General features: G+C 48.1%; 1 protein-coding gene across 1 annotated transcript; it reads left to right on the top strand.

Moving 5' to 3' along the window:
- Positions 1-10,182: 10,182 nt before the first annotated feature.
- LOC111693301 (trichohyalin-like) lies at positions 10,183-11,928 on the top strand. Its single transcript, XM_023457687.1, has one exon. The coding sequence runs from the start codon at positions 10,183-10,185 to the stop codon at positions 11,926-11,928; it is 1,746 nt and encodes a 581-aa protein (XP_023313455.1).
- The last annotated feature ends 1,154 nt before the right edge of the window (positions 11,929-13,082 follow it).

Raw genomic sequence — 13,082 nt, 5'->3', positions numbered from 1 at the left:
GGGGGGGGGGGGGGGGGGGCAATTCTCATTACGCGAGTCATGACGGGAAGGGTGGTGATGTTGGTGGAGGTGGGGGAGCTGGGGGAGGGACGCAAATTCGGGGAGGACTAGGAGAGCTTGGAACGTTCTTTTGGAACGTCACAAAGGAGTATGTGAAGGAAATGGAAATCGACGAGACATAGGAGGAGGATCAGGGTGGAGGTTTAAGTGATAAGGAAAAGGAAAGGGATGGGGATCAGCCTAAATGGGGAGGGGGTGCTATTGTTTATAGCTTGGACCCAAAGGTGCAGAGGTCAATGGAGGAGCAGGTGGCGAAGCAAAACCACAGGAAGAAAAGGAGGAGGATTGCAGAGGAGAGTTTTGAGGCTCAGGAAGGGTATAAGGTGAGGTTGAAGGGGATTCTTGTCTCGATGACCGACTACATCTCTAAGGAGGAGTCGAAGGTCTCGAAGACGGCGGCGGCCCCGGTCCAGAGGAGGATGCACGATGTGCAAGAATTGTTCGCGGACATGTTGGTGGAGATTGGAGCGCTGAGTGCAAGGTTGGAGGAAAGGGAGAGGATAGAGGAAAGGGTGTACGAGGAGATTGAGAGGGAGCGGAGCTGTTGGGTGTCAAAGACCCGGGAGGTTATCGCGACCCACTCGACTCCGAAGACACAGAAAGGAGGGCAAAGGGGTGCAAGGATTAGTGGAGGGGGAAAGAAGGAGGACGTCGCAGCGGCACCGTTGTCACCGACGTATGCGCTGGTCGTCAAGGGAGGGGAAGTGAAGGAAGGTAGCAAGGTGAAGGAGAAATTGATGGAGATGGCGAAGGGGAAGAACGTCAAGGTTAAGGCGGTAAGGCAGACGAAGGAGGGGGTTATAATGGAGATGGCTTTTGAGGAGGAAAGGAGGAAGGTACTGACAGAGGAGGGGTGGAAGGACAAGAGTCTTCACTTCGAAGAGCCGAAGGTGTTCCCACCTTTGGTGTCGATAGTGGGGGTCCCAAAGGAGACGGACAACCAGGAATTGGTGGAGGAGCTGTGGCTTAAAAATCTAAGCACGAGGATGAAGCAGGATGAGGACTTTGGGATGAAGGTGTAGAGAAGGAATAGGGGAAGAGGAACGGGGCAGTTCGAAACTGTGATATTCGAGGTGACACCGAATGTGAGGTATGTACTCTTGGGTCTCGGGCGGGACTATGTGGGTCTAGGATCCTGCAGGGCCTACCTATATGAGCGAGTCCTGAGGTGCCTGGGATGCTATGGATACGCGCACATAAAGGCGGACTGTAAAAGGCCGGCTAGGTGCATTAGGTGTGGTAAAGAGGGACATAAAGGAAGGGATTGTAAGGGAAAAGTGGAGTGTGGTAACTGCAGGGATAAGGGGATGAACTGCCAGCACTCGGCGCTGTCGGAGGCGTGCCCCGAGCACAAGTGGCGGCTTCAAAGATGGCGGGAGAGGGTGATGAGGTAAATGAGGTGTGTATGAGGGCTCGGGTCGTGCAGTTAAACTGCCAAAGGGCGAGGCAGGTCATGCATGATCTGAGCAGCGTGATTTTTGAGGATGGTGTGGATGTGTTGATAATTCAGAAACCTTGGTTGAATGGAAATCGGGTGTGTGGGTTGCCAGGGTCAGTGCGAGTGTATGAGAGTGAGGGAGGGTTGGCGGCGGTGGCGGTTGTAAATGAGAGTATGGAAGTGATGATGGTGAGTAGGAGTGAATGGGGGGTGTGTGTATGGGTAAAAGGGGAATTTGGTTGTATGTATGTGGCCTCCGTGTGTGACCTTAGGTCCAATTTAACTAATTGACACGCCTTTTGAGCCTAGGTTTTACCCCAATAGCTCAGAGTTCAATTGTCAAGTGAGAGATTAAGTTTAGTGCGAAATCACTTGTTACAGAAGTACTGAGGACCTCTGTAAATCGTGATGGGTGACAGTTGGTAATTGTAGAAGTGCTGAGGACCTCTACAATACCTTAAAGATCCTATTACAAAAGTGCTGGGGACCTTTGTAATAGGTTGAAAAATAGTTCGTTTTAATGGTACTGATGACCTTTGTAATGAATGAAAGTGAATATTGAGCGGTGCTGAGGACCTCTACAATATTCTTAGCTATTGTTACAATGGTGCTGAAGACCTTTGTAACTAGTAGAAGGTTATTTCGTTACAACGGTGCTGAGGACCTTTGCAATGAAATAGAAACAAAAGATTTTATCGTAATGGTACTGAGGACCTTTACGATAAATAAAAGTTAGAGAAAAAATAGATGTTACAAAAGTACTGAAGACCTTTGTAACGAAAGTAAACTATAAATTTTATCGTAGAAGTGCTGAGGACCTTTACGATAAAATGTTATAGTTTTTGGGTTGGGTAGCTGGGTCTTAAAATAAAAAGAGAGAACTTACTCTTAGACTCTACAAAAACCCGGCTAAACGAGTCCGTCGGCTATGTTAATTCCAGAGAACTTAGGCAGTTTATGCAATTGGTACTGAAGACCTATTGAAACATGAAACTCTTGCTTTGTTCGATGCTGGGACTGAACTGAACTCTGCCTGTCGGAAGGCCCGTATTTATACTCTTCTGGCAGAGGGCCAAAAGTGGGGACGAAGCCGACGTGTCGGACCGTTAGCTGAGTGTTTGTAGTAGTGTTGGTTTATTGACAAAAAACTGTTACATTTGATAAATTATTAACTTAAGAATAATGTACAATTTTGCGCTGCGGAATTACAAGTGTTTTGATGTAAAATTAATGTGGTGAAGTTAACATATAATAGTGTAAAAAGAACGTAAAACTATACAATAAATAAACAAAGTGCTGTTTACAATAATGTTTTCTTATAGAAGTGTTCTAAATGTATTTTGATGTGAAAAATCTAAATGACATAAAGTGATTCAGTTAATATTTTAGGCTGTGACATAGTTATAACTGTTCTTAAAAATAGTGCACATGTATGATGACTTGGCAGTTTCAAGGTTACGCCGAGTCATCATAATTAGTACCTTCAATTGTTTATTATAATTATAGTTTAAAGTCTATTTTTTACTTGCATAAATATGACGACAATTGCACTCACCATCGCTATGTGTCGTAAATGTGTATAATTATTGTTTAATATGAATATAAAAGTTCACCATGTGGTAGCACATGGCGGTACATGTATTTAGTTTATTGTTGTTAATATAAATAGCGTCGTGCAATTATTTTGGGGCCAGAGTCTTACTGCTCGGAGATGTATATGGGACTTCCCATACTAGGTGGACAGTTTGGGAATTAGCGGATTAGTGGTTTGGTGACAGTTTTATATTGCACGAGGTGATTATTATTACTGTGTATTATAATTATTGGTTTTAATTTATATTAATTGTTAGCGCAACTAAACTAGTACATTTTAAGTAGTTCATAATATTTTATTTATTTAAATAAATATTACTGGTAATAGAGTAAAACATATGGTAATGATAATGTAGAAATATGGTAAAGTAGAACATATGGTAAAGTAGATCAAGGTTATCGACGCGGGCAGAATTGGTACGATTGGGCCCGTCTTACGCGTTGGCGCTTGAAAGAAAGAGAAATGACGTAGCTAGCTGTGTAGGACGTCACACGTGTATATGCAGCTAAGAGTACCGGTGGAGGCAGCATTGCAATACATGGAGGAGTGTATGAATGTGGCAGGGAATGATAGGATAATGATTGGTATGGATGCGAACGCCTGCTCGGGTTTGTGGCATAGCAAGCCGAGTAGGCGTACGAGGGATAATGTGGAGAGGGCGAGTAAGGTAGAGGAATGGATGTTGGAGAAGGGAGTGGAGATTCTGAATAAGCCTTCAGAGGTCTATTCTTTCTGTGCGCATGGAATGAGTGATATTGACGTGACGGTATGTAAGGGAATGGATGAATGGGTATTGGATTGGGTCGTGAGAGATGATAGAGGAGTCTCTGATCACAACCCGATATATGTAGATATATCGGTGTTGCGGCCAGAGGACTCGTATGAGTGTCTAGGGGGGCGTGATTGGAGGATGAGTGAGTCGAAAAACGCTCTGATTGCCGCTACTTTGCGGGAGTTAGTAGAGGCAAAGGGGTATGGGGAGTTCTTTGTGCTTGGTGTCGAGGAGAAAGTGACTTGTGTAGATGATTGGCTGCGAAGGGCATGTGACGAACATTTGAGGAAGGGGCGTGGAAGGGGAGGTCGGCTCAAGTGGTGGACGGAGGAGCTAGAGAAGAGGAAAAAGGAGGTGAGGAAAAGGCGTAGGGAATGGCAGAGGGAGACGAGGAGAAATGGGGAAATTGAGAGTGATCTGCGGAGAAGATATAGGCAGGACATGAAAGAGTACAGGAATAGGATGTCAGAGCAAAAGAAGGAGGAACGGTTTCAATATGTGAGTGTAGAAGGGAATAAAAACCCTTGGGGTGGGGTCGATAAGATTGTGAGGGGGAAAAGGAGAAGAAAAGGAGTAGCAAGTATAAGGATAGAGTGGGGTTTTACGAGGACTTGGAAGGAGAGTGCGCAGTGTCTGCTGGACAAGTTCTTTCCGAAGGATGGGAAAGGAGATGATTGGAGAAGGGAGTTGGAAGGTAGGAGAGGTGTGGATGAGTGGGTGGAACAGTTTGAGGAGGAGGAGATTAGGGATGCCATGCGACGGATGAAGAGAAATAAGGCGCCGGGTTTGGATGGTGTTAGGAATGAATGGGTCAGGGTGGCGTTGGAGGCTATTCCAGAGTATGTGAGTGTTATGTTGAGTGATTGTTTGAGGTGTGGATGTTTCCCGACTGAGTGGAAGAAAGCCAGGGTTGTTGCCTTGCTGAAGGCAGCGGACAAGGACCCGACTCAGTCGAGTTCATATCGACCGGTGAGCTTGCTGAGTGGCTGGGGAAAGGTGCTGGAGAGGATGTTGGTAAGGCGATTGATGGGCAGAATGGATGGGCATTGGAATGAGGGGCAGTTTGGTTTTAGAGAAGGTAGGTGCACGGAGGATGTCTGGCAGAAGTTGAAGGAGTGGAAAAGGGAAGCGGCAACGGACTATGTGGCAGGGGTCCTTGTCGACTTCAAGAGAGCCTTTGACAATTTGAGGTGGGAGATGATAGTTAGGAAGTTGTTGGAGAAGGGGGTAGTAGGAAATGAATTGAGTGTATGGATGAGTTATTTTCAGGGAAGGAAAGTTTGTATGGTTGATGGGATGAATGAAAGAGTGTGGAAAAAGGTGGAACGAGGTTGTCCCCAAGGGTCTATAGGAGGCCCAACAGTGTGGAATTTGTGTATGGATGAGTTGATGTTGGAGTTGGAGATGAATGGTTGGAAAGCAGCGGCCTTTGCGGACGATTTAACTTTGGTCATCGACGCAAGGAACCGTAAGCAGCTGATGGAGCGGGTGAGTGAAAGTATGAAAGGTGTGTATGAATGGGGTAAAAGGTATGGTGTGGATGTGTCTGATGAGAAAACCACGTTGATAATGCTGAAAGGAAAGCTGGACTTCGGAAAGGATCCGGTGGTTAGGGTGAGAATGGATGATGCAACGTGGAAAGTGAGGGTGGTTGAGGAGGTAAAATTGCTGGGCATAAGAATGGGTTTGGGGATGAATGTGAAGCTGCATGTAATGAGAATACGAGCGAGGTTGATGAATGTGGTTGGATGCATGAGAAGGGTTTTAAGAAAGAGTTGGGGAGTAAGGAGAAGGGTGTGGAGGGTGTGGATGACAGGCCTGTTTGAGGCCATAGTCATGTATGGAGCATGCATGTAGCGAGCAATACGTATTGACTTGGAACGGAGACGATCCCGACGTCCGGGCACGGTCGCGGAGCATAGTGCCACGAAGTCCAAGTTAAGGGAGTACGGCAGGCGAAATTTACCGGACGAGCCGGACGAAGGGGGCTTGGTTAAAGACGCGAGTGATGCGTATGGACTTGGAACGGAGACGAAGCCCACCTTGAGCCGATTGAGTGCGAGGACTGGGCGTTACCGAGAACATCGGTACCGGACCGGGCCGCTGCAAAGCAAGAGGAGGCGCAAGTGAGGCGTATGGACTTGGCGCGACGTATCCCGTTGCAACGTTTGCTCTCACGGAAAAAGTGCAAGGACCGCCAAGTGATGCGTATTGACTTGGAACGGAGACGGAGCCCACCATGAGCGGCTGCGCAAGAGCGAGTGCGAGGACTGGGTGTTACCGAGAACATCGGTACCGGACCGGGCCGCTGGAAAGCAAGAGGAGGCGCAAGTGATGCTCACGGACTTGGCGCTACGTATCCCGTTGCAACGTTCGCTTTCACGGAATAAGTGCGAGGACCGCCAGATGATGCGTATGCGGAGCCAATCGCCGTCGTCGAGTCTCGCTGCGACGTTTGCTTTTGACGAAAATAGTGCGAGGATCGCCAAGTGATGCGTATGGACTCGGCGCGACGAGTCCCGTTGCAGTGCTCGCTCTTACGGAAAAAGTGCGAGGACCGCAAGTGATGCTTACGGACTTTGACAAACGGGGTGGCCCGGAGACGTGGCGACGTCGAGACGCTGCGACTGCACGGAGTCGAGTCCGCTCGGCCGAGTGCCAGGACCGCGACGAGAGCGCGAGTGCTACGAACGAGGTTCGGCCAGCCGAGGGATACGACCGAATGCCGGCAGCAGCCGGCAAGTCCGCGCGGGAGCTCCACCGAGCCGCGTATAGGACTGCCGTATAGCGGACGCTCGTACATTTGTCCGGACGTCGGACCGGCCGAGTCGCTACGCAGAGACTTTGTCCCATAAGGCCACGGGTTAAGCCCTAGACAGGTCGGAGTATCCCGGCAAAAGTCCGAGGTATTAACATGAGGGTACCACCAGGCGAGACAGACAAGACGGTGGAGGCGCAGCACGGCGAAAGCGGCGCAGCGGTCCTCGCGGCTATAACACGTATGAGCGAAAGTAGTAGTTCAGCAAGTCACAACTACCGTTGATATTCAGACACAACCCATTATTTGTGGCGGGTCTCTCTTCACGGTAGTCACCTCTGCTGTTCTTCACGACGCACATCATCACCTTAGTCGCGGCTGGGCCCCTGTCGTTCGCTCTCTGCTCTGTCTCTGCGTCTCTGCTCGATCATCGAGCTCTGTGCTCAAGCCCTGTGCTGCCGCATCCTCATGCAACCACACCACACAACAACGTCTCCCGCAAGTTTCGGCTTTTGGGGAGGGTTCTCTGCATTACCGCGGGTCGGCGTCTCAGACCGGATGGCCCTTTCAAGCGGTGGGCGCCCTGAGCGTCTCTTAGCGGATCTCAACACTCATTGCGCAGTAGTTGCACAGATCATGACCGAGCATCGACTCGTTTCACACCGAGCGAGAATCTATACACACGATAACAAGGCCGATCGCATTGTCGATTGCCGCACCAAGATGTCACATGTCTAGCGACGGGTAAATTAAAGTTACGTACTTTATCGCCTAACGTGAGAGACTGTCGAATCTGATTGAACCAAGTCGCCGCGTCAGTCGTGCGCTGCTCTTTCTCGCCGCCCTGGCGCGTTGATCGAGTGTAAGCGCTTATACGACTCGACCGGCGCTTAACTCTCGAAACTTTCGAACGCACCTTTATACGTGCCACGAAATTTCATTATTTCGAGCGCGTGTCAATTGTGTCAAAAAAAGCGTGTCGTCGCGCGGCTTGCCGAGGGTGTGTGCAACACACACACTCGAAGCGGCCGCTCGGCGTTATATGCGACACTCGACGCGTGCACGAGCTCGTTTTTAAACTACGACGTGCTCGTGCTCGTGCCGATGAAATCTGCGCAACGATTCGTCGCTGCTGCTCCCGCTGCTGCTCCCGCTTCTGCTGCTGCTGCTGCTGCTGCCGCTGCTCTCAGCTTGCTGCTTACTGCTACTCGGCTACCGATCCTTCGTCCTCGCTCTCGGGCGTTCATGCGTTGTTGGATCTCGGTTGGCCGTGTTTAGCGACTGTGGCACTGTTGGCCGTGGTGGTGGTGGCGTGCGTGTGCGGTGTCTGCGGTGGCGTGTAAGCGCACCGACGACGGATCGAGCCCGCAGTCGATTCAGCACGAAGCTCCCTGGTTGATCCTGCCAGTAGTCATATGCTTGTCTCAAAGATTAAGCCATGCATGTCTCAGTGCACGCCGAATTAAGGTGAAACCGCGAATGGCTCATTAAATCAGTTATGGTTCCTTAGATCGTACCCACATTTACTTGGATAACTGTGGTAATTCTAGAGCTAATACATGCGAACCAGAGTTCCGACCAGAGATGGAAGGAACGCTTTTATTAGATCAAAACCAATCGGTGGCGGGCTCGCTCGTCCACCGTTTACCTTGGTGACTCTGAATAACTTTGTGCTGATCGCACGGCCCAGTGCCGGCGACGCANGTAGCGCTCGTGTCTTGTTGCTGCACAGACGTGTGCAGAAGCAGCGGCAGTTCAGCGGCAAGTTTCGTCGTCGTGGTCGCGTCGTGCAGCGAGAGAGAAGAAGAAGAAAAGAAGAAGAGCTTTCAAAAAAAAAAAAAAAAAAAAAAAAAAAAAAAAAAAAAAAAAAAAAAAAAAAAAAAAAAAAAAAAAAAAAAAAAAAAAAAAAAAAAAAAAAAAAAAAAAAAAAAAAAAAAAAAAAAAAAAAAAAAAAAAAAAAAAAAAAAAAAAAAAAAAAAAAAAAAAAAAAAAAAAAAAAAAAAAAAAAAAAAAAAAAAAAAAAAAAAAAAAAAAAAAAAAAAAAAAAAAAAAAAAAAAAAAAAAAAAAAAAAAAAAAAAAAAAAAAAAAAAAAAAAAAAAAAAAAAAAAAAAAAAAAAAAAAAAAAAAAAAAAAAAAAAAAAAAAAAAAAAAAAAAAAAAAAAAAAAAAAAAAAAAAAAAAAAAAAAAAAAAAAAAAAAAAAAAAAAAAAAAAAAAAAAAAAAAAAAAAAAAAAAAAAAAAAAAAAAAAAAAAAAAAAAAAAAAAAAAAAAAAAAAAAAAAAAAAAAAAAAAAAAAAAAAAAAAAAAAAAAAAAAAAAAAAAAAAAAAAAAAAAAAAAAAAAAAAAAAAAAAAAAAAAAAAAAAAAAAAAAAAAAAAAAAAAAAAAAAAAAAAAAAAAAAAAAAAAAAAAAAAAAAAAAAAAAAAAAAAAAAAAAAAAAAAAAAAAAAAAAAAAAAAAAAAAAAAAAAAAAAAAAAAAAAAAAAAAAAAAAAAAAAAAAAAAAAAAAAAAAAAAAAAAAAAAAAAAAAAACAGTTCGAAAGGCAAAAGAGTGAGTGGCGGCGGCGGCTCCTCCTTCTCCCTATCGTTCATTCCGCTCGCAAGCAATGCGTATGGACTTGTACGAAAAAAGCCCGCCCGCTGGCGTCCGTGATGTCCGCGCGGAGGAGAGGTCTCGAGGCGAGCACTAGTCAGGGTCCGGTTTAACGAGATTCCCACTGTCCCTATCATGATTAGTCGTCGAGCATCGAGCGAGCAATGCGTATGGACTTGGAACGGAGACGATCCGACGGGACCGCACAATGCGCACCATGCGCAGTGCACGGAGCGAACGACGGCAGGCAATCGTGCTGTAAGAGGTACAGGAAGGGGACTCGGTGAGAGACGCAAGCGATGCGTAGTACATGGACTTGTGTCAATGCAGCTTGCGGCGACTCGGTTACTTTTCAGTAGGAAGAGAGTGCGAGGACAGCTTTTCCCGCACCAGGTGGTGATCAAGCCGAGACAGTCGGGACGCGAGCGCGGGTAAACGGCGGGAGTAGATCATGGCCGCTTAATACGACCCGAAGCCGCCTCGAGCTCAAGCACTAGTCAGGGTCCGGTTTAACGAGATTCCCACTGTCCCTATCTCATCCCCCTCCTGGTTGGGCGCGTTGTCGTCGCGAGGGGGCCCGAACCCAGCAATGGGTCGCAAAGGTCCAACCACCCCGAGGTGAGCGCCCCTCGGGTACCGTAATCCGTGCGTTGCCTTCAACAACCCTCACAGGGCGTGGTGAGTGTACGTTGGCGCGTACGGACCGGTGGCTTGGCTTAACCGCCCGGCCGCGAGGTGGGGTCCTCTATAAAACCCTGCTAATCCTAAGCTTCGTGTTGGCGGCGAGAGGATGAATGGCGGGGGGCGGCCCCGTCGTTAGCCAACCAAACTCCGTGGGCTGTGGCGGCTCACGGTTTCATTTGCCTTGCCGGGGCAAGGGCGCACTGCCTCGGTCGACCGCTGTGCTTCGTCCCACGGGTTGATAGTCTCCCTCAAGGGTTCGCCTGAAGGGGGAGACGTACGAACCAGATGATGATTAAACCAAACCGAGCCTCGGAAAATAGTAAGGGTGTAGGGGATGGCAGGGAGAAGGATGGGAGTTGTGCTGGCAATTTCTCTAAGGGTTTAACGGTAGAGGAATTAGAAAAAGAGGTTGTGAAAACAGAGGAGCAGATTAAAAAGTGTGACAACAACCTGGAGAAATTTAGAGCACAACGCATGTTGGGAGGGAAGGACATCAAGGAAAAGATCCAATTGGAGGAGGATGTCAAACATGCATTTGCGGTGAGGCTTAAGAACCTCATCGCAGAGGTACACGTTTTAAAGGAAGGGAAGGTGGAGGAGCAGCAGGAAAAATTAGAGAGAGAAAAGAAAGCGGAGCAACTGAGGGAAAGGAGAAAAAAGGAAAGAGAGTCAAGAATAAGAAAAGAGGATGGCACAAAAGGGAAAGGTAGGACAAAAGGGCTGTCTGATCGGAGCAGGTCCAGTGAGGAGAATGAAGAGGACGATGATAGCTTCTTGGATAGTGAGGAGGAAAAGGAGAAATGGCAGGAGAGAGAGAAGCGCAGGAAGTTGTCCGACATCATTCCACGGGTCTCGCTGTCGAGGGTTGACCTGACAACTGTCGACCCCGAGAAAAGTGTGTACAGTGAGGATCCGAAGATTCAGAAAAGGATGGAAAAGCTGGAAGAGATGAAAAGGAAGAAGAAAGGGGAACAGAAAGGGGACATGATGGAGAGGTGGAAGGAGGTCACCATCTCGATCACTGAGTACGTGGCTCGGGACGATGTTAAGATCACCAAGCAGGCCTCGGGTCAGGTGATGAGAAGAGTGCTGGACCTCCAACAAATCGTGGTAGAATTAATAGGGGAGAATAAGGAACTTACAGCAAGGTTGGATGAAAAAGAAAAAGAAAATGAACGGTTGTGGACGGAGATAAGGAAAGGTGGCAGAAATAGAAGAGACGATTTGGAGGTAGCAGCAAGTGAGGAGGAGGCGATGCATTGGCAAGAAGAAACAACGGTCGAGGAAAGTAGGAAAAAGGCAAGGAAGACGTATGCGGTGGTTGTACAGGGAAAAGGAATTAAGGAACCGGAGGAACTGCAAAAGAAATTATGGGGGTTCACTAAAGATTTGGACATGAATGTAGAGAGGGTGAGAAGGATACGAGATGGAAAGATAATTCTGGAAATGGCCACGGAAAAAGACAAAAAGAGGATACTAGAGGAGAGGAGGATAATGGAGTCGGGAATGAAAGCAGAAGAAGTTAAGAAGTATCGACCGTTGATGAGGATAGGAGGAGTAGAAAAGGAGATGAAGGATGAAGAGCTGCTAGAGGAGGTCTGGAGGAGGAATTTCAAAGAACAGCTGACGGAAGAGGACTATAAGAAGACAGTGAAGGTAAAAATGAGAATAGGAAGAAGGGATGGAAATGTAGTGAGTGTCATCTTGGAGGTTGACCCGGGAATGAGGGACCGTTTGGTGGAGAAAGGAAGGGTGTTTATTGGGTGGAGAGCGCATAGAGTTGAGAAGTTTGAGCAACCCATGCGCTGCCTTAAATGCTATGGGTTTAGCCATAAGGCAAAGGATTGTAAGGAGAAAGAAAGGTGTGGCAATTGCGGTGAAGAGGGTCATAAGAGGAAAGATTGTCAGGGAGAGGTGGGATGTGCGGTCTGCAAAGGGAGAAAGAAGGAGGGAGGGCACAGCGTCTGGTCCGAGGTATGCCCGGAGGCGAAGTGGAGATTGGAGAGGTGGAGAGAAAGAACGTTGGAGTAAAGACGGGAAGGGTAGCCACGCAGTACTATCCAGGGATACTACTTGCGTGGTTCACTAAACGGAAGTAGGATCGCACAGCTCCCTCCGGTTATAGGAGCGAGTGTGGTGTGGTCCTGCTTGGGTGTGTTGGAAGAGGTTATTTTTGATGAGGAAAGGTGTTGGAAGGAAAAGGGTAAAAAACGTAGGAGCTAAATTGTAAAGTGGAAAGCGAAAGGAAGAGGAAAGTGGCAACGAGGAAGTGTATTGAAGGGTGTACAACGCAGGGGGGTGTCCTTGGGCACCTTCGGGTCTGGGCGCTAAACGGTACCGCGGGGTCGGGGAGCCCCCACGGAGGTAAAACTCCGTGGCCCCGACACTGGGAACGGACTCGCGGGGGCAGTGGTTACCACCCTACATCGCTTGGGGTAGTGGACGGGTTGGGTGAAGGAGCTGTGAGCGTAACAGCTCTAAGCAGCTCTGGATCCGTTACCTGTCCACGACGTGTGAGTTGCGGCCTCAACTAGGGCGCCGGCCTGCATAGCCGGAAGGGGTAGAATAGGCCCCGCCCCCCACCGAGGGGCCCACTGGAAGCTTGTCCCTTCCAGTGGGAATTCGGTAGTCGGGGCTGACTGAGTCGTCGGGTTCCTGGGAGATTTCGATCTTTCGGCAAACCGGTGGCGAGGTCAGTCCCGACGCGCTGGCTGGGCGTATCCCAGCCCCTTTGTCCAAGGGGACCGTGTGGATAGACCGAAAGGTAGGAGCCGCACGCAAAATCACGACATTCATATGTCCCTATCTCATAATTCGTCGTCGAGCATCGAGCGAGCAATGCGTACGGACTTGGAACGGAGACGATCCTGACGTCCGGGCACGGTCGCGGAGCATAGTGCCACGAAGTCCAAGTTAAGGGAGTACGGCTGGCGCAATTTACCGGACGAGCCGTACGAAGGGGGCTTGGTTAAAGACGCGAGTGATGCGTATGGACTTGGAACGGAGACGGAGCCCACCATGAGCGGCTGCGCACGAGCGAGTGCGAGGACTGGGTGTTACCGAGAAGATCGGTACCGGACCGGGCCGCTGGAAAGCAAGAGGAGGCGCAAGTGATGCTCATGGACTTGGCGCTACGTATCCCGTTGCAACGTTTGCTCTCACGGAAAAAGTGCGAGGACCGCCAA

The sequence above is a fragment of the Trichogramma pretiosum genome, unplaced genomic scaffold (genome assembly GCF_000599845.2).
Source record: "Trichogramma pretiosum strain Unisexual culture from Peru unplaced genomic scaffold, Tpre_2.0 scaffold178, whole genome shotgun sequence".
Taxonomy (NCBI): domain Eukaryota; kingdom Metazoa; phylum Arthropoda; class Insecta; order Hymenoptera; family Trichogrammatidae; genus Trichogramma; species Trichogramma pretiosum.
Note: the sequence above shows the minus strand (reverse complement) of the source record. Positions and strands in the feature narration are given on the sequence as shown.

What these genes read in the sequence shown, in the direction of transcription:
- LOC111693301 (XM_023457687.1), top strand. Translation starts at nt 10,183, where the DNA reads ATGATGATTAAACCAAACCGAGCCTCGGAAAATAGTAAGGGTGTAGGG.